At 39.1% G+C, this 25,582-nt stretch overlaps 1 protein-coding gene across 2 annotated transcripts in view; it reads left to right on the top strand.

Moving 5' to 3' along the window:
- ENOX2 (ecto-NOX disulfide-thiol exchanger 2) overlaps nt 1-25,582 on the top strand; it is a gene marked incomplete at both ends in the record, with an annotated part of 160,644 nt that overhangs the window by 123,592 nt on the left and 11,470 nt on the right. The window contains 5 exons of one of the 2 annotated variants that reach the window (XM_084258256.1): nt 2,305-2,538; nt 5,294-5,506; nt 7,396-7,502; nt 14,773-14,887; nt 24,562-24,743. In XM_084258256.1, coding sequence (XP_084114382.1) covers nt 2,305-2,538; nt 5,294-5,506; nt 7,396-7,502; nt 14,773-14,887; nt 24,562-24,743 — 851 coding nt within the window. The remainder of the gene's footprint in view (nt 1-2,304; nt 2,539-5,293; nt 5,507-7,395; nt 7,503-14,772; nt 14,888-24,561; nt 24,744-25,582) is intronic. The other variant, XM_084258255.1, reaches the window with a different exon arrangement.

Below are 25,582 nucleotides of genomic sequence, written 5' to 3'. Positions count from 1 at the left end.
TTTTTGAAACGTATGTTCTCTGGGTATTGTATTCTAGGTTGACAGATTTTTTTCTCTTAGGTGTCACTCCACTACCTTCTGGCTTGCATTGTTTTCACAAAGAAATATGATGTTATCCATATCTGTTTTTTCTCTGTACATAATATATCTTTTCTCTGTGGCAGCTTTTAAGATGTTTTCTGCTTTTTGTTTTTGTTTTTTTGCCGCTGTTGAACAATTTGATTTTGATGGCCCTAGTGTAGTTTCTTCATGTCTCTAGTACTTGATGTTCATTGAACTTCTCAGATCTCTTAGCTTCTATCAAATTTGGAAATTTTCCTGTCCTTATTTAATCTTCAACTATTCTCTAACCTTTCCTCTCTCCAATCGGGGCCCTGATTAGGCATATATCTATATATAGGTATCTATATATAGATATATAGATATATCCACACACACACATATATATATTATATACACACACATACAGCTCTCCACTGGTACACTATCCATATTGTCTGTCTTTTTTCACTCTGTATTTCATTTTGAATACTTTCTATTACTGTGTCTTCAAGTTCATTAATCTCCTCTCTCATAATGTCGAATGTGCCATTGGTCCTAGCCACTGATTTTTTTTTCAACTCAGTTATTGTAGTTTAAATCTCCAGAAATTGGATTCTGGCTCCTTTTTATATCTTTTGTGCTTCTACTCAATATATTCAATTTATCTTTATGTTCTTAAGCATATGTAATCCACTGATAATAGTTGTTGTCCTTATCTAATAATTATATTATCTGTAGTACCTCTGTTTCTATTTTGATTGTTTTTTCTTTACTATGATTTTCCTACTTCTTTGCATCTTGGAAAAATTTTTGTTAGATATCAGACATTTGGAATTTTACCTTATTGGGTGCCAGATACTTTTCATTACTATAAATATTCTTGAGCTTTGTCTGGGATGCAGCTAAGTAACTTGAAAAAAATTATCCTTTTGGGTCTAATTTTTTAAGCTTATTCAACAAAACCAGAGCAAGGTCTAGTCTAGGTCAATTTTTCTCCACTAAGTGAAGCAGAACTCTTATGATTATTCTACCCAGTACCCTATAAATTATGAGGTTTTTCTGCTCTGGCTGGTGGAAAGAGGAACCATTCCTAGTCCTTTGTGAGCTCCAGAATTGTCACTTATTATGCTCATGTAGTTTCCACACATAAATGTGGACATCAATATTCAGCTAAACAATAGTGGAGAACCCACTTCAAATCTGTGAAGCTCTTTCTCTGTGTAACTTTCTTCTTTCCAGTGCTCTACCTTGTGAACTCTGTCTGCCATAGTCTCCCTAAAGCCCCAGTTCAGTCTCCTCAAGTGAAGAAACTGACATACTTTTCCTGAATTCACCTCCCTGTACTAAGGCCTGAAAAGCCTCTCGAAGCAGTAAGCTGGGAAAATAACAGGGATCGCTTCATTTGGGTCTTGCCTCTCAATAATTGTTGTCTTTGTGACCTTATGTCCTGTGTCTTAAAAACCATTGTTCATTATATTTTGACCATGCTCTTCAAGCTTGTTCTGAGAATGAAATGAGATAAATGTGTGTAGACACATGTATCTCAACTCCTAAAATTAAAAGGTTAATAAAAATTTAAAATTTCCCCCACTTTTTTTAGGAGCCATATCTTGGGTAGCATAGCTGGTAAAAAAGTGGAAGTAGGGACTTACATATCCTGGTTTTCTGAATGCTAGTCCTATACCACTTATATTACAATCACATTATCTCTTTGTTTTAAGGGTCCAAATCATGTCACCTGGATCACATATATATCACTTCCCATCATATCTAATTTTTTTCCCAGAAAAAAAGATTCAGAGTCACCAAATACATCAAGAAAGGAATTTTAGGGATTGAAATGCCAAACTGAGCCATTTAAATTTCATCAAAATTCTGTGTGGTGCTATTGAATGAGTGTCATTGAAATTATCCAAAGACATCATAGTTTGGAGCCATCTCTAAATTCTTCCCAGCCCTCAATGCCATATAAAGCCCATTCTTGATATTATTACTGAGCCTCCTTCAGCCAGAAGTGGGTGGCACATGGAGGACTGGAACACCTAAGAACAAGACTAACCAAACCCATAGGCTAGTGAACTGTTATCAGAAATGAGAGTATAATCCAAGTCTTTTGACAGTTCACCACGCTAGTAGTGGGAAGAAAGTTTGGGAATATGTGGTCCCTTGAAACAGCTGCAAGTGCATCTGAAAAGCTGAACTTAGTTGCTCACTCACTGGGCTACCTTGTACCCCCTTCTCTCCTTGCCTCTGTGCATTTAGGTTACCGCATTCGCCTGGGCTCTAGCACTGACAAGAAGGACACAGGTCGACTCCATGTTGATTTTGCACAGGCTCGAGATGACCTGTATGAGTGGGAATGCAAGCAGCGAATGCTAGCAAGAGAGGAGCGCCACCGTAGAAGGATGGAGGAAGAAAGACTGCGCCCACCATCCCCACCCCCAGTGGTCCACTATTCAGATCACGAATGCAGCATTGTTGCTGAAAAACTCAAAGGTATAGAATACATTTAAGCTTTGTGATTAAAATAACTTTTTAAGAGAAATTTGATAAATGTATTTGTGTTGTTGGCAGACATCCTTTGACTTTCCCATTAACAGAGTCTGGGGATTTCTTTTGTTGGAGCCTTGCAGTTAGAAAGGTAGACCTAGTAACTGAAGAAACCAAAAGCATTCCACCTGTGTCTCTGCACCTTCACTGTCCCAAGGAAGGGTATTTTTCCTTCCAAACAGCAGGTGACTAGTAGGAAACAGGTTTTCTATGTCAGAGGCTTTTAGTTGTAATCCATGTCTTGGGGCCTGTAGGCACACCCTTACACAGTAGATATAAGTTAGTTTTAAATTCTAAATCAAAGTAAATAAGAATAACAGAACTTGATATGACCCCAGAAAACTCTGGGGAAAAAAAAATCCTCATTTTACAGATGAGAAAACAGTGGTCCAGAGAGCATTCAGAGTGGACAGTTTTCTTAGATTACCTTAAGATTTGGCCACCAGCAACTGAAACATTCTTAATCACTTTAAATGGCCCACTTGTTTCACACGATGACTGTGGAGAGTTACGGACATGAGTAAATCAGACTGGTCTCCCTTTAGTTTTGATTCCTTTTCCCCTTGCTTGACTCTTAGAGCCATTTTGCTGCTCTCACATTAGTTGTCCTGTCTAATTGCCTGTATTAGTAGCTCAAATCCACTCTTTTTCATTCTCTGAGTGTATTTGATTTTATTGAGTGAGTGTTAATGTCCCATTAATCACATCGATGACACCAAACCACCGCCAGAGCATGCCTTTTCCTACCTTCTTGTGCTCCAGGCTCAGCAAGAGTCGGCTAATTCCACTTCCAAATAGGTCTCACTCACCAACCTTGTCTCCACCATATAGTCTCAGGGATGCACACAATTAAGAAATCTTTTGTTTGGATTGATTTGTCTTCATGTCAGAGAAGAGCAGAAAACAGAATCCAAAGAAGAGACACAGAAATCATGATGCTTTTCAAAAGTTGGAAAGGCTGAAAGCATTGGTAAGATACCAGTTCCAAGACTCGCCTGTTCACACACTACCAAACAGGTCAGTTTGAATCTTTTTAAAGAGTGAATTTGCTGGTTATGTGGACCCCAGAGGAAGCATCAACATATTGACTACATGCAAGTCATCAGATAAAAAGCCGCTCTATTGAGGAGGCCAAACTCATTACAGACACACCTCAGAAATATTGCAGAGGGCCTCCCTGGTTGTGCAAGTGGTTGAGCGCAGCACTGTGAAGCTGTCCACAGCCTCTGTAGCGCGAGTTCGATCCCCGGCCAGGGAGCTACCCACATGGCACAGCAGACCTCTCCTGTCCCGCCCGCTGCTCTGCTCAGCAGTGTACTTCAGTCTATCTGCCTGTTCTGTTCCCCACTCTGTCTCTGGTGGATCCTTTCACCTCCCACACCTCTGGCCTGTACCACAGTTCTTGTATGCATAAATAAATAAATCTTTTTTAAAGAAAAAGAAATATTACGGAATCTGTTCCAGACCACCACTGTAAAGTGAATGTTGCAATAAAGTGGTTCACAAGAATTTTTTGGTTTCCCAGTGCATATAAAAGTTACATTTATACTCTACTGAAGTAGTGTATAAAATGCACTACAGCCTTATGTCTAAAAAAAAAAAAAGTACACTCCTTCATTTAGAAATACTGTGTTGCTAAAAAAATGGAAAAGTGATGCTGCTGGACTTGCCCATGCAGGGTTGCCACAAACCTTCCATTTGTAAGAAGTGTAATTGCTAAGCAGCACAGTAAGGCAACACACAATACAAAGAGGTGTGTCTGTATGTGTGTGCACTGCCAGAAGCCAAGAGGCAAGAAGTTCAAATTGCAGACATAAGGTTTCTGACCTGAGAGGATGAGGAATCCTAGAGCCTTTAGTGGGATGTGAATGAACTTTCCCTCTGAGGAGTCTTTAACAGCAAGAGAGAGATTTAGATGGCTATCTCAGAAGGCTGAGCTAGAAACTTTGGAGTAGCTGTTGCTACTATTTAAACATCAGAGAATAACTCCTAACTAGCTGCAGAAATCTACTTAGAGGGTTCCTCAGGCAAGAGAAAGAGGACGTGGAGAAATGTCAAAATAGAATGAATTACATCAAAACAGATTGTGACTGGAGCTGAGTAGACGGCCTGGAGCTGTGGATTGAATGCAAAAGTGATGTTATAAAAGGTCAAAGTTGTAGGTGTTTAATACCTGAAGAACTGCCCATTTAACTTGTTCTTAAGGCTCCCTCCAGCAGTTTCGTCGATCCAGGATAAACTTACCGTCAAATTCAAGTTAGACTCGAGACATGTTTACTTTTCCTTATTAAAATCTGGGGTTATAGAATTCTGAAGTTCTCTCGCTGCTCACTCAGACATTACACACATACACACACATACACACACTCACACACACATACACCATCGGAGGGGTTAAGACATTTGCAAAATGTGGAAACTGCATCCGTAAAGAAAACGATTTTTTAAGGAAAGAAGAAACCATTTCCTTTCTGAAAATTCGTCATAGCTAACAAACAGCCAGTCTGAGGACTTCTGAGTCTCCCACTCCCTCGGTGGGTCCGCCGGCTGCCCGTGCGCGCCGCGTGCTCGCTCAGCCCCTCGCCCTCAGCAGTTAACAGCCACGGCGCAGAAGCCACGGTGGCCTCCTGAGCGCATGTTGGAAAAGTAGATTGAGATTTGGTTACTTTTGAGGATTCTAAACATGCATTTTCCTTTTCAGACGATTCCAAATTTTCAGAAGCCGTGCAGACCCTGCTCACCTGGATAGAGCGAGGAGAGGTCAACCGCCGCAGCGCCAACAACTTCTACTCCATGATCCAGTCCGCCAACAGCCACATCCGCCGCCTGGTGAACGAGAAGGCGGCCCACGAGAAAGACATGGAAGAAGCGAAAGAGAAGTTCAAGCAAGCGCTTTCAGGAATTCTCATTCAATGTGAGAATAAACATATTGATTCCATAAAACATAGTTCTGCAGGCAGCAGAGTTCTACTGAAAGGGGAAGGCAGTCCATCACAGAGTCACCACTTGTTCCACACACGAGCCCCAGCCTACAGTGCCCCCTGTGGCAAAGGCAGGGGTCCCCTGAGTCACCAAATGCCCAAGCTCCAGTTTCACAGGATATGTGGAGTCACCGCCTATTTTCATGTTCTCTGGTGTATCGGCTGCAGCACCTTAGAAATGTTGACACTGAGGCCCCTGTCCTGTACTTTCACTGCTGCTTGTTCTCAACTTGAGTTCCAAGCACCCTCAGGTCTCCCTGGAGAGTTGAGGATCTCATTGCTGAAGTTATAACGCGACATGAGCACTTGTGAACATCTTAGCTCTGATTTTCATCGTGATTATCATGTAATAGGGTTTTTAGGTACTCCATTTTAGTGGTAAATGTAACTGTACCTCCCAAGGTGATTGAATAAAAAGCAGATATGGCACGTCTGCCTTTGGTTTTAGTTTCCTTTGATATTTCCTTAGCTGGATGCCATAGACACTAGGCTGGAATGGGAAGCCACTGAAATGGCTATTTTCCAAAAGAAATGCTTATCCAAGATCTCAATGAGATAGATGAGAAAAATTCTCACGTTCTGTTTCTCTTTCACCATACTATTAAATTATGCATGTCTATCCTTTGAGTAAGGAACTGTGTCTACCTTAAGAATACAGGTGCAGTTGTATGATTTTGCTTTTAAACTATTATGGCCCACTGTCCTCATATTTGACTTCCCAGCCTTGATTTGTACATAATTTGAATTAAGGAGGCGTTGTTTGATTTTCCTTTTTTATTTTGAAAGTATATGTGGGCATAGAATCCGGGAGGAGAAAATACATGTGTTTAGGACTTCAGAGTAAATTGAAGAAGAAAGCAGCAAACATCATGAGACTATAAATGTTTAAATCGTTGTTAAAGAAGCTTCCCTTCTCTTGAGCTGGCTAGGTAAAGACCCCAAATAGTTGTACACATTTCCTTATTTGACATTTTAAGAAACCCTGGAAAATTCTCTGTTTGACAATACTTGCACAGTATACTTCCATAAAAAATATTTCTCCAGTCGACAAACCTACTTAGGTTGACTTAAAATACATTCCATCTGGGGTCTCCCTGGTGGCGCAAGGGGTTAAGACACAGCCTATGAAGCTGTCCGCAGCCACTGCAGCACGAGTTCGATCCCCAGCCAGGGGGCAGCCCACATGGCACAGCAGACCTCTCCCGGCTCGCCCGCTGCTCCCCTCAGCAGTGTATTTCAGTCAGTCTGCCTGTTCTGTTCCCCACTCTGTCTCTGGTGAATCCTCTCACCCCCATGCCTCTGGCCTGTACCCTAGTTCTTGTGTGCATAAATAAATAAATCTTTAAAAAAAATACATTCCATCCATCTTAGGCTTTGATATGATGCTAGTTAAACATAACTTGGAATAATAGAAGATTGGATTCTGTTCAAGTATCCAGGCTCACTTCGGAGGACTAGTTTAGGAAAGCAGCCAGTGGCCAAAAGGAGCTGTTACCAAGCAGGGTACATAGTATAAGTCACATTCACCGCCATGCCTGCCTTTCCTGCCTCAATATATACCGACTCCCTGTATTAACACTTCAGTCACTACATCACTCCAGACCTCCCAGTGTTCCTTTTTTTCGGCACACTGATGTCTCTGCCTTTGATGCTCCTTTAAAATCATGGTACCCCAAAGTGCATGGCCTTTCCAGAGCACAACTACAGCCTCATGGTATAACAAGAAGGCACAACAAGCCTGATTCTTCTTTTTTTTTCTTCTGTCTTCTGCCATCCCTGGATGACACCCTGGCCTGATTCGACTGCTGATCTGATGCTGCAGTTGAGCAGATAGTAGCTGTGTACCATTCCGCCTCCAAGCAGAAGGCCTGGGACCACTTCACAAAAGCCCAGCGTAAAAACATCAGCGTTTGGTGCAAACAAGCTGAGGTTGGTAACTTCTCATTCTAGTAGCCTTGGGGGAAGGGGGGCAGTTTCTTTCTTTAACAAGTTATTGATCTGGAGGTTAGCCAGAATTAAATAGTGCCAAGCTCTCATGGGCACAACGAGGCCCTAATGAAACACTAAGATGTGTTCTATAGCCTGTCACTGTATCCAGACCACCTGCTGCCAGGAGGGTAATAAATGTGTACGTGTGGTCTGGAATGCATTCTGCTGGCTAGAAACCTGAGTAGTGAAAATGTAGCTGCGCTAATTGTAAGTTTACTTCTGTAAGCGAGCTAGTCTTGAGTACAACAGTAATTACTGACCTGTGTATCTACTGTTAGTAATATTAGGGCTGTCTTAAATTTATTAGAGCCTTGACAGTTGATGCTGGAAACTGCCTGGTGTTACATCGGAGCATTAGAATGTCTAAGCTTCTTTTATCAAAGCCATTCAGCCATCTTTATAGGTGGCAGCTTTAAAGGTATCAGAGGACTCTGATTTCAAATCATGGTTGACACACACCTCTCTGCTTGTGCTCCAGTGACATTTTTAGCACAATTCTAGAATATGTCTGATGTGATTCGATTGCTATTCTGAATCTGAGATTACAAACCAAGATGAAAGATTTGTTTTCACTGATTTCCTTTGCAAGGGTGCTGTGTATACCCCCAGTCCTCCCATTCCTGTGGGCGGCTCCCTTACCCAGCGCTGACATTTTTGATCTATATATGCAGCGACTTTTTCAACTTCATTTCTGAGTTTTCTTTGCCCACGCGGCGGTGGTCCCATCACAGCTGTCAGTGCAGGTCATCGTCGTCCTTAATATTTAAATCGCGTCTGGAAGGCATTTACCTTTATAAAGCACCTTCGCATTGTTATGCCACCATTGCAAGCCCCCTACTGGATGTGGAAAGAACACTGAACTCAGAGCCAGACACAAATCTAAAGCTCAGTTCTGACACCTGATAGCTGTGCGACATTGAGCTAGTTCTTCAGCCTTTCTCAGTCTGTTTCTTCACAGCTAAGTTGTAGATTTATACAATTGAATGGGATAAGAGATGCATCGACTGTGAAAAGTAAGTGGTAAATAGTATTCTTTCAATTTATTGTTAACATAGACTAGGAACAGGAATGGAGGAACAGAGAGTAGGAAGAGTATTCATATTTTACACGTGAGGAAAGTGAGACGCAGAAATGTTAAGTGATGGACACAAATTACATAGTCAGCAAGTGGTCATTTCACAACTAGAAACTTTTATCTCTGGTGCAAACTGCATTGTGGTCTTGAGCAAATCATTTAACCATTGTGGGTCTCGGTTTCCTAACCTGTAAAATGAAGATGATGATCTATCTATTTGTCTGTCCTTCATGAGAATACATGACAGAGTTTGTGGTGCAACAGTTTGAAAGCCATGAAGAACATGAACAAGCCAAATCCTGTTCATAAATGGATAGTCTCAGCCCTCAGTTCGGATACAGCAAAGGCATCTGGGAGACACTGGGGAGAAATCCCTGAAAGCATAAGCACAGTGAATAGGTGGAGTCATAAAAAGTCAGTAACATTTTTAATTTTTTTTTAAGAATTAGGAACAAAGGGAAAGCTATTGACTTACAGAAGCACAAAATGATTTCATAATCCTAGGGTCACTGCATGTTTTTGAACCTCAAAACAAGCAGAGTTCAACATTTCATTCCAAAAGGTTACTGGACACATCCTCTGTTTCAGGTATTATAGCAGGCAATACAGAATGAAATCGTTTTTTGCTCTCAGGGAGTTAGAAGGGTAACAAAAGTGGTCAAGAAGGGAGTAAAGTTGAGTACCCTAAATTTAAAATATCCGAAGTCTTACTGCAAAAGAATTAAATATTGAGGAAAATGCTCAATGTTCCTTACCATTGTAGAAAAGTGATAGTAAGTCTTTACTTCCCCTTCAATATGTGTATATGGGCATGGGAGACCATGTCTAAACTGCCTTGCCCTGCACAGAAAATCCAGCCAGGACAATGATGCCTCTTTGTAGGAGGAAAAGAGCGTCTGGTTAGAGCGCCGACTCACCTAGGCCACAACCTGTTGGTAAAGGCCTTTGCAACAAGACATTTTCCACTAACATTATTCTTCAAGTCTCTCAGTCATTCTGTGGAGTCTGCCTACCTGGTGGGTATATACAGTCATGGATTTAAGGATGTTTTGGTGAACAACAGTCCACATATGCAACGGAGGTGGCAACAGGCCACACCATAGAGCCGAGGTGGGTGGAAGGCCCTACCATCTAAGTCTGTGTGGTTCTCCTCTATGACATTTACACAACGATGAAAATCACAAAACCAGGCATTTCTCAGACTGTGTCCCCATTATGAAATGAAGGAGTTTAAATGTATATGCTCAGTAAAGGGACCTCTGTCAGAAAACTGGACATCTCTGGGCCTGTGGAGAAGTGTGAGAATAAAGTACATGGCCACTGTGAGTGGCCAAAGGCCAGATGTTTCATGCTGTGCTTTTCAACTTTTTAGAAACCAAAACAAATTCTTCCTGCCTGTGTGGACTAAATTAAGGTCCACCTTGTATAACTCGGTCTTGAGAAGTAAAACTACTAAGAGTGGAATATAGCTCATGACTCCCTCTGACACTGTATTCCCTACTTTATAATGATACCTTTTAAAATCATGATTTTTTAAAATCTGCTTACTTTCACTTTATAACAGACAACTCAGAGGACTAAAGGAGGTGTCCTATGGAAAGTAACAAAACTGTCCGCTCCAATTGAGACAGTCTCTCAGCACCCCCACTGAGAATCAGAGCATCTCAGTGACTTAACCAGACTGGCTTTTCTTGACCTTGATAGTGAAGCTACAACTCATATGTCAAGGTAGACTTTTCTGAAATTTAACCTTTCTCATCAGTAATCTCTGGGAACAAGGTAGCTGGTCACCTCCTCCTGTCATAAAGTATCTGTTCTTTGTCTCATTGTCCTCCTGCCAGCAGCTAACACTGTCTTCCTCTGTTGAGAGAGAGGAGGTGATGGAATAAGAAGGAAAAGCCCCTGCCTTGAGAGAGTTTAGGCATTCACTTTGGTAGCACAAGCCAGCAGACTAGCTTGCTAATGCATCTTGTTCACTGGTTCACTTTCATGGTTATCTCTGTGTGTGTGAGGCTCCTGCTCATTCAATTGGAAAGGGCAATAAGAGAAGGTTAAAGTGCCTCCCCTATCTAAAGGAGGTGCTCACTTTACTAGCAAATCTGTTTGTTGTAGGAACTCCGCAAAGAATTGTTTAAAGCCTATGAATTTCTCTCACCGGGAAGCTGGCCTACGTTGGAAGCTAGCCCTTGGATATCCATAGGTACTAGAAGATAACCCCTTGAGTCCTCCCTGTTGGAAGATTTTGTACCACTGGGCCAGGGGAGACGGTCCTTGGCAATGACTGGCATTCAATCCATAAAAGGAAATACTGTGATTGCTAAAATAACTTTCTTTCCAGATTTCCAGGCCTACTTTTCCAAACTCTGAAGAACTGTTTGCAGATAGACATCACATCATCTGCATACCTGTGTTTTAGGACCCATTTGCATAAACACTATTTATTGATTTTCACCCTCCAAAACACACACTAACATGGTTTGGATCAATTGTATTGGCCAATACATGTCATACAACAGACATTGATTAAGAGCTTGTGTTTGTGTTTTGCTTCATGGTATTGAACGATCTCAGAATCCGATTTCTACGTAAATTAGCTCTCTCCTTATCCTCTGCTCTTTTCATTCCTTCATCTGACCCCTTCCCCACCAAGTATCCTGTTAATATTATAAGTCTGGGTAAGTGCAATTTTGTTACACATTTAATAAGAAACTTTGCTTTTCTGATAACCATGCTCCAATCAGACATCAATAAGGTATGTTTCAGTCCACATAAATTTTTGTGAAACTGTGTATAGGTAGGTAATTAACATGCAGTGATTGATGATGTGCTTACTTGATGATAAATCAGAAATGTTAGCTGATACAAGGGTGATTCTTTTTATACATTCTCCTCTGTCTTGGGAGCAGTGTGTGCATTTCCAAGCTTTAGAAAAGTTACTGATAGAGCAGTCTCAAAGTCATTATAATGCGTTTTCAGAAATCCCCAGGAGTTCACTGTTTAGGTGAAAATATCACAGATCCACTGTGATCAGAAGAGTGATATAGAGAACTTTAGGAGGACTGTCTTACCTTTTTTCTGATGTGACCTATCACTTAAATGGCCCAGTCAATCAGTAGATTTACAAATGTACTATTCTGTCAAATGTTTTGATGTCATTTCCACTCCTAGTTTCAGCACCAGTTATAAATGTCAGCAACTGTTGGAGGCAGCTGTTTCCCTTGTGGCCTGCACTTCAGTGGCTGAGTACTCTTCCTATGTCCAAGTTAGGTAAAATGACTTCAGTAGGTAAATGCCACCTTTCAACCATTCATTTTGAAGGTATTTCCCAAATACCTTGATTTTTTGATCCAACTAGAGAACAAGATAACAATTACTTAGATAACAAGTGGTTTAATGGTAAGGTTTTCAAACAGTTAGAATCTCTCTTTCTGTAGTTAGGGGTTTGGACATAACTAAATGCTCTGCATAAGTTTACTTTAGTATGCTACTTTAGAACCTCCATGTCCTCCTCTTTTAACCCAGTCATGTGACTCAGTATGGCTAGTTCTAGAAGAGTAATGATAAGGACCTTAGTTTCTTCATAGCTAAAAAGGTTGTCTAATAGTTAGGGACTTTAAAGCTCTGCCCCTTTACCTGCCTCACGGGAAACTTAGAGCAAAGCTGCTTCTTAGTTTATCTTACCCTCATTTCATTATCAGCTAAAAGAACTGCTAGTTCTTGTTCCTGAAGCATTTTGAGGTATTGATATTAAATTTGCCCAGAGGTCAGTTATATTTTTAGGGATTTTTTTTTTGAAGATGTGAAAGACCTCTAGGTAAGCTGTACCAATTAGACATTGAACTTCTTATACTTCTAAAGAGAAATTAAGCTTTCTTGCCCAGCTGGAAGCAGAAAGCTGCTTTGTGGATGCTGGGCAGCTACAGGGCATATCTTAACATTCAGTTAGATCTTCCTGCCCTGGGACATTTCCCCAGAAGGAACTCAATTTTCTCTTCTGAGAAACACAATAACTTTCCCAGAGTTCAACGATGCATTTGTGAAATCTGAGTTGGCCTCTCTTATACCCTCTGACAGTCTACATTTTTGTTAGGCAATGCAAAGACCCCAGCTTTTCCTGATACAGTAAGTTGTACAATATTGGGATTTGCCAGTGTCAAACCTCATCATAACCACCTTTCCAATAACAGCTCTTTGACGGTGACTGAAACACAGATGCCTGGGATAGAATGAATTCTTAGAAATGACCAATTCCTATGTTGTTCTGTGTGCCATGTGTTTGAATAAGACATAGAAAATCTTTCTCTTGACACAGCCCCTTCAAGTTCATTTTCCTCGAGCAAGTCATTATATTCCGCTATTTTAAGGAGTGCCCCTGCAGCACATGAGGAAGCTATATCAGTATTTCTATCTTCTATTACTTCTATTTTTATATTACCTCTTAAATTGCCATGATAACACTGAATAGCTCATTTTTTAAAACTACTTTTATTTATCTTTAGTGAAAACTTAACTTGATATAGACATTATTTTTTCTGGTAAAGGGAATAAAAAAGGATATTCGTTGAGATAGTGATTAGCTATAGCATAAATTATTAAGAACGCCATTTGGAATATTTATAATCCCCCTAAATAGAGGCAGTTTTTGCCAGACAGCTTTGGCTATTTCCTGCGTTATGGCACAATTGGGGCTACCCGAGGCAAGGAATTCTCAGTGCTGCGGAGCCTCTGACAGACAGGTAACAACTGGCTTCTAAATGATTGCAAGCTGCTCCGAGTGCACCGTTCTCCTGCTTCCTTTTTTTTTTTTTTTTATAAAGTGACTTTTTCCACTGTGATCTCGGTCATTCCCAGGGTTCTTCCTGAAGATGTGCGTTTACCTGGCAGCGCTCCCCTTCACCCTGAAGAGCTTCCTTCAGCATTTCTTAGCTTGCAAGTCTTTGGATGACAAATTCTTACACTTATATTTGTCTGAAAATATATAAATCTTATCTTCATTCTTGAAATAATTTTTTCTCTGAATATAGAATTCAATATAGATTCAAAATAGGTATTTTTATTTCTTCTTGTACTTTCCAGATATTGTTCCCAGAATTCTGGCCTTTATTGCTTCAAAAAGAAATTTAAGTATTCAAATCACTGTTGCCCTGAATAGACTTTTTTTCTGGCTGCTTTTAAAAATTTCTCCATTTTTCCCAATTTTATTGAGGTGTAATTGGCACACACGCTATATATGTAACGTATGCAAGCATCATTACTCACATATATTGTGAAATGATCACCTCAATAGTTTTTTTAAGATTTATTTATTTATGCATACAAGAGCTGGGGTACAGGCCAGAGATGCGGGGGGTAAGAGGATCAACCAGAGACAGAGATGGGAACAGAACAGGCAGACTGACTGAAACACACTGCTGAGGGGAGCAGCGGGCGAGACAGGAGAGGTCTGCCGCTCCATATGGGTTTCTCCCTGTCAGGCCGGGGATCGAACTTGTGCTGCAGAGGCTGCGGATTGCTTCATAGTGCGGTGCTTAACCCCTTGCACCACCAGGGAGGCCCACCTCAATAGTTTTTTTAAGAATCCTACGCTTTATTGTGAGTTGTTGGGTTGAAGTTCGAATTTCTGTCTCTTCTATGGCAGCTCAACTCTCAGTTCAGTTCTTTTAGCCTTAGTTTTGTTGTTTGGAATCTACCCTATGCTTTCAAGTTCAATTAAGTTCTATTGAGTAAGATTGTAAGGGGAGACAGAAGAAGATGGAAAGAAGGAAAATCGAAGGGTTTGGCATGGAAAGGTGAAAATAATATATATCTCTTAAGGAAAATTCCAGAAATCCACATGAGTGAGATGTGACAGCTCTTTCCTCACCAACACTGTTTTCTAATATGGGAGGAATACAAGAATCATCAACTATCAGAACTCTGGTTATGGAAAGAAAAGCCTATGCAAGACAGTATACAAAGTCTAGTTTTTCTATTGAGATTACTTCAGCCTCAACACACCCCTATGCCTTTGACGTTAGAGTACTCTGAAATTTTATTATTAAAAAAAAAAATCCTGCCTTATCCTATCCTTACTGTGTTCATTTCCTCAACATTTTCAAGGCTTTCCTGTCTAAAAAGCATACCTTTGAATCTTAGGAAATTCGCAACATTCATAATGATGAATTAATGGGAATCAGGCGAGAAGAAGAAATGGAAATGTCTGATGATGAAATAGAAGAAACAGCAGAAACAAAAGAAACGGAAGAATCAGGTAAAGATAATTCTGCTTTGTTTACTTAACATCTACTTGAAGGGGAGATATTTTAAAACCGTTAACGCCCGGAAAGGTGTGGGCACAAACACATCAGACTGAAATCAGCTAGAAACAATTGGTCGAGGGCATTTAAGTACATACTCACAAAATATCAACATTGGCTACAGGGTATTTTGTGGTCATCATTTACCCCTGCCTTCCATCATAATGCCTAATTAATTGTAAACTATCTTTTCTATAGGTGCTAAATATTTAGGCAGATTAGTCTATATTTTGTTTGGGTTCATTAATAACATTCTACAGTAGGACTCGTAAGAGTTTATACATAAGTAGGTAACTAGCCAAACTTTTAGGAAAATTAGTTCAATCCCTATATCACATATACCTTACACCAAAATTAACAGCAGATGGTTTTAAAATGTAAAAAACAAATACATATAGCAAAAGATATTCTGGAAAATATAGGACTTGATTACATAATTTGGGGTGACGGTCTCCCAAGAGACCTTTTGACTTTAAGAAATCATTAGACTGGTCCAACCACTATGGAGAGCTGTGTGGAGATTTCTGGACCTACTAAACATAGAGCTTCCATATGATCCAGCAATTCCACTCCTAGGTATTTACCCAAAGGACACAGAAACATCAATTCCAAAGAACACCTGCACCCCTATGTTTATAGCAGCACTGTTTACAATAGCTAAGCTTTGGAAACAACCCAAATGCCCAAAAATAGATGACTGGATCAAGAAGATGTGGTACATATACACCATGGAATATCACTCAGCATTCAAAAAAGACAAACTCATGCCATTTGCAGCAACATGGATGGAGCTGGAAGGGATCATGCTCAGCGAAATAAGCCAGAAAGAAAAAGAAAAATACCGGATGGTCTCACTCATAGCAGGAATCTAGAAAACTTAAATAAGGGACCAGGAAAATGAATAACTATAAGAAAGTGAAAATCAGAATCAACAAAAAACTATGAAACAGAGACACTTTTGGGGGGGTGGGGGCGGGAGGGGAGGGATTGGGGTCAGAATGGGGGGGTTGCAATTGTATGGGGAATATAAAAATAAAATTTATTATTTAAAAAAAAGAAATCATAAGTTTATCAGCATAAAAATTAAATTAATTAAATTTCTGTTAAAACATCACCAAGTTAAAAGAGAATTTACAAACTGGGAATATCTATAATATATGACAGTCTACCTTTCTGCAGCCCTCCACAACCTACTGTCTATATTGAATAAACCCTTTGTGATTAGTGCATAGTTAGCATTTTCAGTCTTAGGGGTTTATGGTGATCCAAACAGGAGTCTATAAACAGTTGTCTGGGGAAAGACTTTTACTCTTACCCAGTATAGTCAGGACCTCATTGTGAAACAGAAGCCATGGTGTGTGTCCCCTGTGGAACTCATAAGTCAAATCTGTTAAGCAATATAGAAATATACCACCCTTCAATTTCATAATGAACCACCTTGAAGATAGGGTTACTATGGGGAAGATAAAAAAATATCAGCCAAAAGACTAGTGTTTTCAGGTAAACCATTCTTGACAATCTTAAAAGTTAGTAAGGTACAAAGGACAAAGCACAGGACCCACAATTAGAACACCTGACTTATAGTCCCAGGTCTGTCCTTCTTGACATAGGAAGCACTTCTTCCTCACTGATCCTCAACTTCCACACTTATGAGAATTGCATTATAAAAGACATAATAGGGATTTTTTGATGGTTAAATGAGTCCACTCACTCATTTAATAACTATTTCATGACAAGCACTATGCTAGATATTGGAGATATGGTAATATACTGTCTTCAGTGCATACACTTGTACATGTGTGTGTATGCATGTGTGCATGAGTGAGTGAGAGAGAATTATGTGTGTGAGAAGGAGATACAGAGACAGAAACAGATTGAAACTAATACAAATCAGAATTTCTTGGTTTCACTGCTTGCATATTGAAGTCAGCAGCTCTATAGCCACTTCACTGGCCCTAGAACATTCACTCCATTGAAACTCTTAAGGGAAGAAAACCACCAAGTCAGACTTTTAAAAAGCATTTGTTAGGTGTTGTATCTGAATTTCTTCTATTTCTAACATATGTTAGATACCTAAACATACAACCTACCATCTTTATTGAATAAACCCTTTGTAATTAGTGGATAGTTAGCATTTTCAGAATAGTGGTCTAATTACTGTAAATAATATCAAGCCATAGCCAAAATAAACAAAAGAATTTAAGAATAATTGAGCTGCTCAAATTACTTAATTTCTTAGTCAGAATACTTTATAGCTGATTAACCTTTGACTTGTAGGATTGCCTCCACCTCAATATCTACAGTATTGTATACAGTGCTAATCCAGTGTTACACCGACATGAATGCAACCATAAGTTGCATCCACTTGATAAATTGCTGAGTTTGAGGAGTTATTGGGGGAGGAGAGGGGTGTATGAGAAATTCAGATTGAATGCACTTACTAGGGTTATATAATTCCATTTTGCTTCTGTATCTCTTTTGAGTTAAAAGCTGTATTGGCTACTGCACAGAATCTTATTCGTTTAGAGACTAGAAACTCCCTGACAGATCATCTTATAGCTATTTTCTTTCCTGTTCCACATGCCAGGATGCTGCTTTGTCAAATAAAGCTATCTACAATAGACTTAATGGAGCTTACCAAATAGCTTTTCTCCCAGAAGGTTTCAATACATTTTAATTCAAGGACTTTTGTGCATTTTTCTTCCCCTCGATCGTATCTAATTTTGTTATCTTGCTTCTGTAGTACTCAACTGCAGAAATCCTGCACAGTGTAAGCCAGTGAGCGGCTACTCAGTTTTTATCTAAATCTGATACATGTTTTAGTTATCATTTGGTTCCAATTAAAAGCTTATGCAACTGGATCTCAGGGTTGTTGGGTTTTTTTTTTCTCTCTCTCTCTTCAGGCTGCCCAACTTGAATTCCAAGAGTCAATAGCACTTTTTAGGTTAAACTTTAGTTCCCAGAGAAAGTAAGAGTCAAAACTAGCCTAGCAGTTTCAGTTACCTTTCCTTGGAGTGCCACAAAATTTCCATTCTTCATGAGACTCTACACTAGCCAGCCCATATTTGTGATTTTGTGCTGGAAATACTATTGCCATAGAAAAAATGACTGCTATGTTCAAAGCCGTGTATAAGAGGAAGAATAACATCAAAGCAATTCATAACCGTGTGAAACTATTTCATTCTATTGTTAACTATGATGGAAAATACTTGTACCCATGTATTTATATGAGAACAGCTGTTCTTTTCAACATCTATCTTCTGCCTTCTTCACTTAGATTAGTGCTTCTCAGACTTGGCATACGTAAGAATCATTGGGTTACCTTTAAATATCTAGATTTGGGGACTGCAGAATCTGACTCAGTAGGCCTGTAATATGTATTTTATCAGGGCTGCTAAATGATGCTGCCAATCCAAGGAACACATTTGGAAAACATTGACTAATTCTTCTTCATTGTTCTAGCCAAAGTTTTCCCATCCCAGGACATCCAATCTCCTTCCTTCTCTTTTGTGTCCTATAAGTTGATGATCATACTGATATAATATTTGTAAGTCCATAAAAAATATAAGCAAATGCAACTTGGTGCTCACTTGGAAGGTACTGATTAAAAAATGCATCAGGGACAAGCGATATTAGTGTGGGCCAGAGTGGTTGTAGTCAGTGAAAATTGATGAAACACTTTGAAAGATGAACAGGTTTGAATGAAAAGAGGGAAAGAAAGAAAGCATCTTGGGGTGGAGGAGGAAAAAGAGAAGGAGTAGGGCTTTTCAAAAGGGGGAATAAGGATAGTATGGATAGGGAATAAAAGACTGATTAGGCAAATGGGTCCAGATTATGGGGAACCATAATTATGGTACTCATCTCATTATGAGAGTGTGCACCTCATTATGGTGCTCATCTCCCTCTCTTTCTTCCAACTCTTTTTTTGTTTGTTTGCTTTTTGTTTTTGTTTTTTTTTGGATTTTTCCCTGTCACTCACTCCAGCTCTACCTTTTTATGAACCTGCAGAGGAATGTTGTATACTTGTCCTTCTATAATTTGGTAACATTTTTAGCACCTCTTGTCATACACGTTTGTCAGGGTAGCTGACTTGAATTTACTTCCACTCACCTTTTGTATTCTTTGTACCATTGTACCTACACATTAATTTTTTTAATAGCACAAAATGCTTTTAGATCTTTTGTTGTAGAAAAACATGTCTGGGATTTTGCTCAAGTGGCTTCTCTAAAAGGAGTTCACAGCTGTCTTCATGCTTTTATATTGGCAGGATGAACTGGCAGCCTTTAGATCTGAGGAGCAATCCCCATAAAGAGAAACGTTTTTCCCACACAGGAAATAGTCAAAAAGGAGAAGCCAAGAACAAATGATGGTAGGATATGAGTAAATTCACTGTCCCATGCTCTTTAGTATCAGGACTAATGGATTCACCTACTCAAACATATTATTAAAAGGTAATATTGAACTTTTCAATGTTCTGGCAATGTACAAGGAACTCCAACTTCAGAAACAGGCCCAATTAATACTAAGTCTGTGAAGGTAAAGACTTAGTGTCCTCATTAAAATGACAAAAAACCCTCATTTCAGAGAGCAGGAAATACATTTTGTGAGTAAGGCCCCTCAGTAGCATTATGGGAGATCACATTTTCTTTTGCCTAGTGACAGGTCCAAGCTGAGGATATTATCTGCTCCCACTTGGCTGCAGATACCATCTCTGCTCATCAGGATATCCTGCCCCCAGGAGGGAAGCCATCTCTCCTCTTTATTTCCTCAGAGGGCAAATATTTTCATATTTCACCTACAGAATATGCCTCTAACCGTTCTCCCAGATCTCTGCCCTTTTCTTGACCATGTTTCTCCACATGATTCATAAGACATGAGCATGCTTTACTGACCTACAGTACAAGAAGAAACAAAAAGAGAAAAATGAAATATCACCATTTTGTATTGAGCGGTGTGGCTCGCCAGCGGACAAACATGCAAACCAAAGCAGAAATAAATAACCGTCCATCTGTAGCAGTCACTTGATTTACAGACTAACCTCTGTGCCGTTCCTCCAAATGCCAGCTCCAGATGCTATCCTTGGTGCTGACCCAGCAAGCAAATCAAATATTTCTTCCCTTGTTTGGCAGTTAGTGGCCCTTTTTCTATAGTTTCTTGTGTACAGTTGTCTTCACTTTGAGCATTGTCTTTTGGTGTCGTTATTGTTAAGAACATTGCCTGTCTGATGACAACTATCTCAACTGCTGGGAGAAATGGCAAGGATACCTATTATTTAGAGTGTTTGCAATCCAAGTCTCTGTGTAACAGCTTTCTCTTCAGAGACACAAAATATGTGTGATTACAGCAAGAATTTAAATCAGTTATAAAATCAAACTTAAAATGTGTCATGCCAGAGGTCTTTTGACATTTTTTAAATCAAAGTGCAAAGTTTAAAAGACATAGAGATGGTCAATAGGCACATGAAAAAATGTTCAACTTCACTTATCATCAGGGAAAGCAAATCAAAGCCACAATGAGATACCATCTCACACCTGTGAGAATGGCCCATATCAAAAAGACTGGAAACAGCAAGTGCTGGGGAGGGTATAGGGAAAAAAGGGACTCTGTACACTGTTGGTGGGAATATAAATTAGTTCAGCCTCTATGGAACAATATGGAGATTCCTTACAAAACTGAAAATAGAAATACCATGTGATCCAGCAATATCACCCCAAGGTATTTACCCAAAGAATATGAAAACACTAATTCAAAAAGATATATGTACCCCTATGTTCATAGTAGCACTGTTCACAATAGGTAAGACATGAAAACAATGTAAACGCCCAACAACAGATTACTGGATAAAGAATTTGTGGTCCATGTCCTCACTTGATACTTACTACTCAGCTATTAAAAATGATGAAATCTTGTCTTTTGTGGCAACCTGGATGGAGCTTGAGGTGGGTGTGCTGGGTGAAATAAGTCAGAAAGTGAAAGATAATTACCAGATGGTTTCTCTCATATCTGGAATATAAATAACCAAAGCAAATGAACTAACAAATCACAATGGAAATAACTCTTAGACTCTGTGAAAAATATGGTGGTTACCAGAGGGGATGGGCGGGGGCTGACTAAGCAGAAAGGGTTGAGGGATCCATCTGGTAGCAGGAAGGGCACTAGAACTATGGAGGTGGGTGGGGTGTGGCTTATACACATACAGAGGCGTGAAGCTGTACTCCTGGAAATAATATACTTTTGGAAATCAATAAAAATTCTTTTCAGCAGAAAGGAAAGGAAATGCAAGGTTTAAAACTGTAACATACGGACAATTGCATGGCCATCCACAAAAACAAGTGTAAACTCTGAGAATATGTCTTGCCACTACTAGGTCTTTCTCACCCAAACCCTGCCTATTACATTGCCTGTCTCTGCTCTGGGTAGACAATCTGATCACATCAGACTGTGTCGGTGCCTAATTGTTTTAGGAAGACCTGGAAGGTTTGAGTAAACCAAGCACCTCCCTAGAGGCACCTTCCTTTTAGGAATTGGGAATGTTTTCACCCTGGAATATGCTTTTCTTTTTTCTATTTCCTCTTTGTAAAGCACAGTGTCTTTCTATCCATTATATAGAGGGTGAATATTGTCTTTGAAATTCCACCATTTATAGCTAAAAATGTCAGATTTCATTTCTATTACTTTCTTTGACTTTCTTCTACCCAAAGATAGCAGAGAAAATTCATACCTTTGTTATATTGCCTTTAAACATTTTAAACATTTAATGTAGAGTTTTGTAATTTTGATTCATTTTGATAATGTCTCTTTTCTGGGCTTCATGCTCTGTTAGGAATTTTAAAAAAAAAGGAAAATCTAGGTGTTGCCACTAATTTGGAGTGTAAACAGTAGAGATTAGTGGAATCTCATTTTTTACCATAGTCATAGACCTGGAACGTGGAATGTATTCAATAAATGTCTGTTGAATGAATGAAAATCCTCTGATTAAATATTTTGAAATAGCCCTTATGATTCTTAACCTTGAAAAAGGTACCATAACCATAAATAATTAAATTTAACCTAGGTTTCTCCATGCATCTCAGTTTTAAAAAAAATTTTAAATGAACAAATTTTTAAAGCAGATTTTGGCTCACAAAAAATAATTAAGCCAGAGATACAGAGTTCCCAAATAGCCTCTGACCCCCTGCACATAGTCTCCTCCACTACTGACATTCCTTACCATAGGAGTACACTTGTTATAATCAATGAATATATCATTATTACCCAAAGTCCATAGTTTTCATTAAAGCTCACTCTTGGTATTGTACATTCTATGGATTGGGACAAATGTATAAAATGCAAGCATCCACCACTGTGGTATCGTGGAGAATAGTTTCATTCACGAAAAGTCCTCTGTGCTCAATCTATTCATCCTTCCTGCTCCCCTCCCCCACCAACCCCTAACACCACTGGTTTTACTGTCTCTCTACTTTGACATTTAGAGATATCATATAGTCAGAACCATACAGTATGCAGCCTTTTCAGATTGGCTTCTTTCCTTTAGTAATACTCATTTATGTTTCCTTCATGTCTTTTCATGGTCTGATAAATCATTTCTTTTTAGCACTGATAACTATTCCATTGTCTGCATGTTACCACAGCTTACTTATGCATTTACCTACTAAAAAACACCGCAGTTGCTTCCAAGTTTTGGCAATTATGAATAAAACTGCTATAAATATCTATGTGCAGGTTTTTGTGGGGACATAAGTTTTCAATTCACTTAGGTAAATACCAAGGAGCATAATTGCTGGAGTATGTGATAAGAGTATCTTTAGTTTTGTAAGAAACTCAAATTATCTTCCAAACTGGCTGTACTATTTTACATTCCCACCAGCCATGAAGGAGAGCTCCTGTTTGCTCCACATCCTCACCAGCACTTGGTGCTGCCATTGTTTTGGATTTGGACCTTTCTAATAGGTGTGTAATGATATCATATTGTTGTTTTAGTTTGCAATTCCCTAATGATACTAATGATATATGATGAATGTCTTTTCATATTCTTCCCATTTGTGCGTGTGTGTGTGTGTTGTGTGTGTGTGTGTGTGTGTGTGTGTGTCTTTGGGGAGGTATCCAGGTTTTTATACCAATTGGGTTGTTCATTTTCTTTCATTGAATTTTAAGAGCTCTCTCTCTATTTTGGATAATAGTCCTTTAGGAGATAGGTCTTTTGCAAATATTTTCTCCCAAACTGTGGCTTGATTTTTCCCTCATTCCCTTGGCCTCTCATCCATGGTGGAGAAATCTTTAATTTTAATGAAATCCAGATTATCAATTATTTCTTTCATGGATCATGCCTTTGGTAATATATCTAAAAAGTTACCATCATATCCCAGATAAACATTTTCTTTTATGTTAACTTCAAGGTGTTTTAATAGCTATCACTAATTTCACTTCTACATAAATATATATGTGTATTTATGCACATCCAGTATAAATAATTAAATATATAGTTACTCTTATTTTGAGCCAACTATTTTGTTAGGTCAATTAAGACTAGGAAAAAATAAAAGTTTTCGTTTCACTTTCATGTATTTCTTTTTTGATGCTCTTCCTTTCTTTCTGTGGAGTTAACTTTCTGACCTGTGTCATCTTCCTTCTCTTAAAACCTTTTTAAAATTGAGGTATAATTGACATGTAACATTATATTAGTTTTAGGTGTACAATATTATGACTTAATATTTGTATGTATTGCAAAAGGATCACCACAATAAGTCTGATTATACATACATAATTACAATTTTTTCTTGTGATTAGAATGCTTAAGATCTACACTTAGCAACTTTGAAATATGCAATTCAATATTATTAACTATAGTTGGCATGCTGTACATCACATTTCCATGACTTATAGCTGGATATTTGTTTGGCTCTCTTCCCCATTTTATCTACCTCCTTTACCACCCACTTTGAGCAACCACCAGTCTATTCTCTGTATCTATGAGTCTGAGTTTTTGTTGGTTTTTAGAGTCCACATATAACTGAAGTCATATGGTATTTGCTTTCCACTGCCTGACTTGTTTCACTTAGCATAATGTCCTCAACATCCATTCACATTATCTCAAATAGCAAGATTTCAGCATTTTATGGTTGAATAATATTCATATATATATATATATATAATCATGTACAACATATGTAAGTTTTGGTCAACAATGTACCACCCATACATAGGTGGTCCCAAAACTTCTAGTGCCTAATGACGTCATAGACTTCATAACACTGGCCACAACCTTGTGTTAACCATGTCTCTTGATAGCCTCATTTTCCCTTGTGCTTGATTCAATCTCATGTTGTTTTGTTCATCATGGACCCTAAGTATACAAAATCTGTGGCTAATTCGTCAATAAGAAGCCACATTGACTGATTGACCTGGAAACAAACTGAAAAGTAATTAAGGACTAAGAAAATGGGAAGTTGGTCATGGTTAAAGCGCACCAGCCAGATATGTCCCATTCCACCATGGCTACGATCTTGAAGAACAAGAACAAAGTGGCAGAAGCTGTTAAAGGCTTTATACACATCAACTTTCATGGTACTCAGAGGAATCACAAAGGAGTCTGGATATATGATTTTATTACTTTATGTTGATTGTTTAGCCTTAGTATCACAGGCAGAAGCTCTGAAGGAAGAAAATGACAGCCTCCGTTGGCAGCTTGATGCCTATCGGAATGAAGTGGAACTACTTAAGCAGGAACAAGGCAAAACCCACAGAGAAGATGACCCAAACAAAGAACAGCAGCTGAAACTCCTGCAGCAAGCTCTGCAAGGAATGCAGCAGGTAAACGCATTTTGGTTTTCTGAGATTTTCAGAGGGATACTATCCGCTTCTGGCCTGTAAAAGTCATCTGCAAGCAAATAGAATAGCAAGCCTCTTACTCTTCTTGATATTCTGTTCTCTGGCATAGCTGAGGAAGAAATTATGTGTTGTGGTTAATGAAATGTTCTAGTTAATATAGAGATAGCAGTGGGGCACCAATTTTCAAAGAATGAGCATTCAGTGAAAAATATTTAATAACAAAACTATACAGGACATAATATAATCCTTTCTTTATGCTTCAGAAGGTACAATGGATCTGGACAGGGCTTCGGGATCTTTATGAAGAACCTCAATTTCTTAGCTATGACAAAGTGAAGGTGATTAAGTATCTAGCTGATGCAATGCTGAAGGACTATCTTTTGGAAGGAATGGTAGAACTCCTACCCTTGACTTTGGTGGAGGCAGGGGTGTTATAGGTTTTTAAATGTTAATGCTCTGGGCATACAATACCAATTTGCTTTTGTTTTGTTTTGTTTTCGGTCACTTATGTGAATGAGCCTATCTGCATATTACCAAGTGTAAAAAGTAAAGTTAGTAAGTGCATCCAAATGTCACTGCATTCAAATACAACATCATGTAATAGATGCTCAGTATCTAGAAGTTTTATATAACCATCACCACAGTGAGCCTACAACTTAAAAGATATCAAGGGCCTCCCTGGTGGCACAGGGGTTAAAGACAACACTATGAAGCTGTCGCCATCCACTGAAGTACGAGTTCCATCCCCGGCCAGGGAGCTACCCACATGGCACAGCAGACCTCTCCTGACTTCCCCGCTGCTCCCCTCAGCAGTGTATTTC

The sequence above is a fragment of the Talpa europaea genome (genome assembly GCF_964194135.1).
Source record: "Talpa europaea genome assembly, chromosome: X".
In the NCBI taxonomy this organism is placed as follows: domain Eukaryota; kingdom Metazoa; phylum Chordata; class Mammalia; order Eulipotyphla; family Talpidae; genus Talpa; species Talpa europaea.
This window is presented reverse-complemented; position numbering and strand designations above follow the sequence as displayed.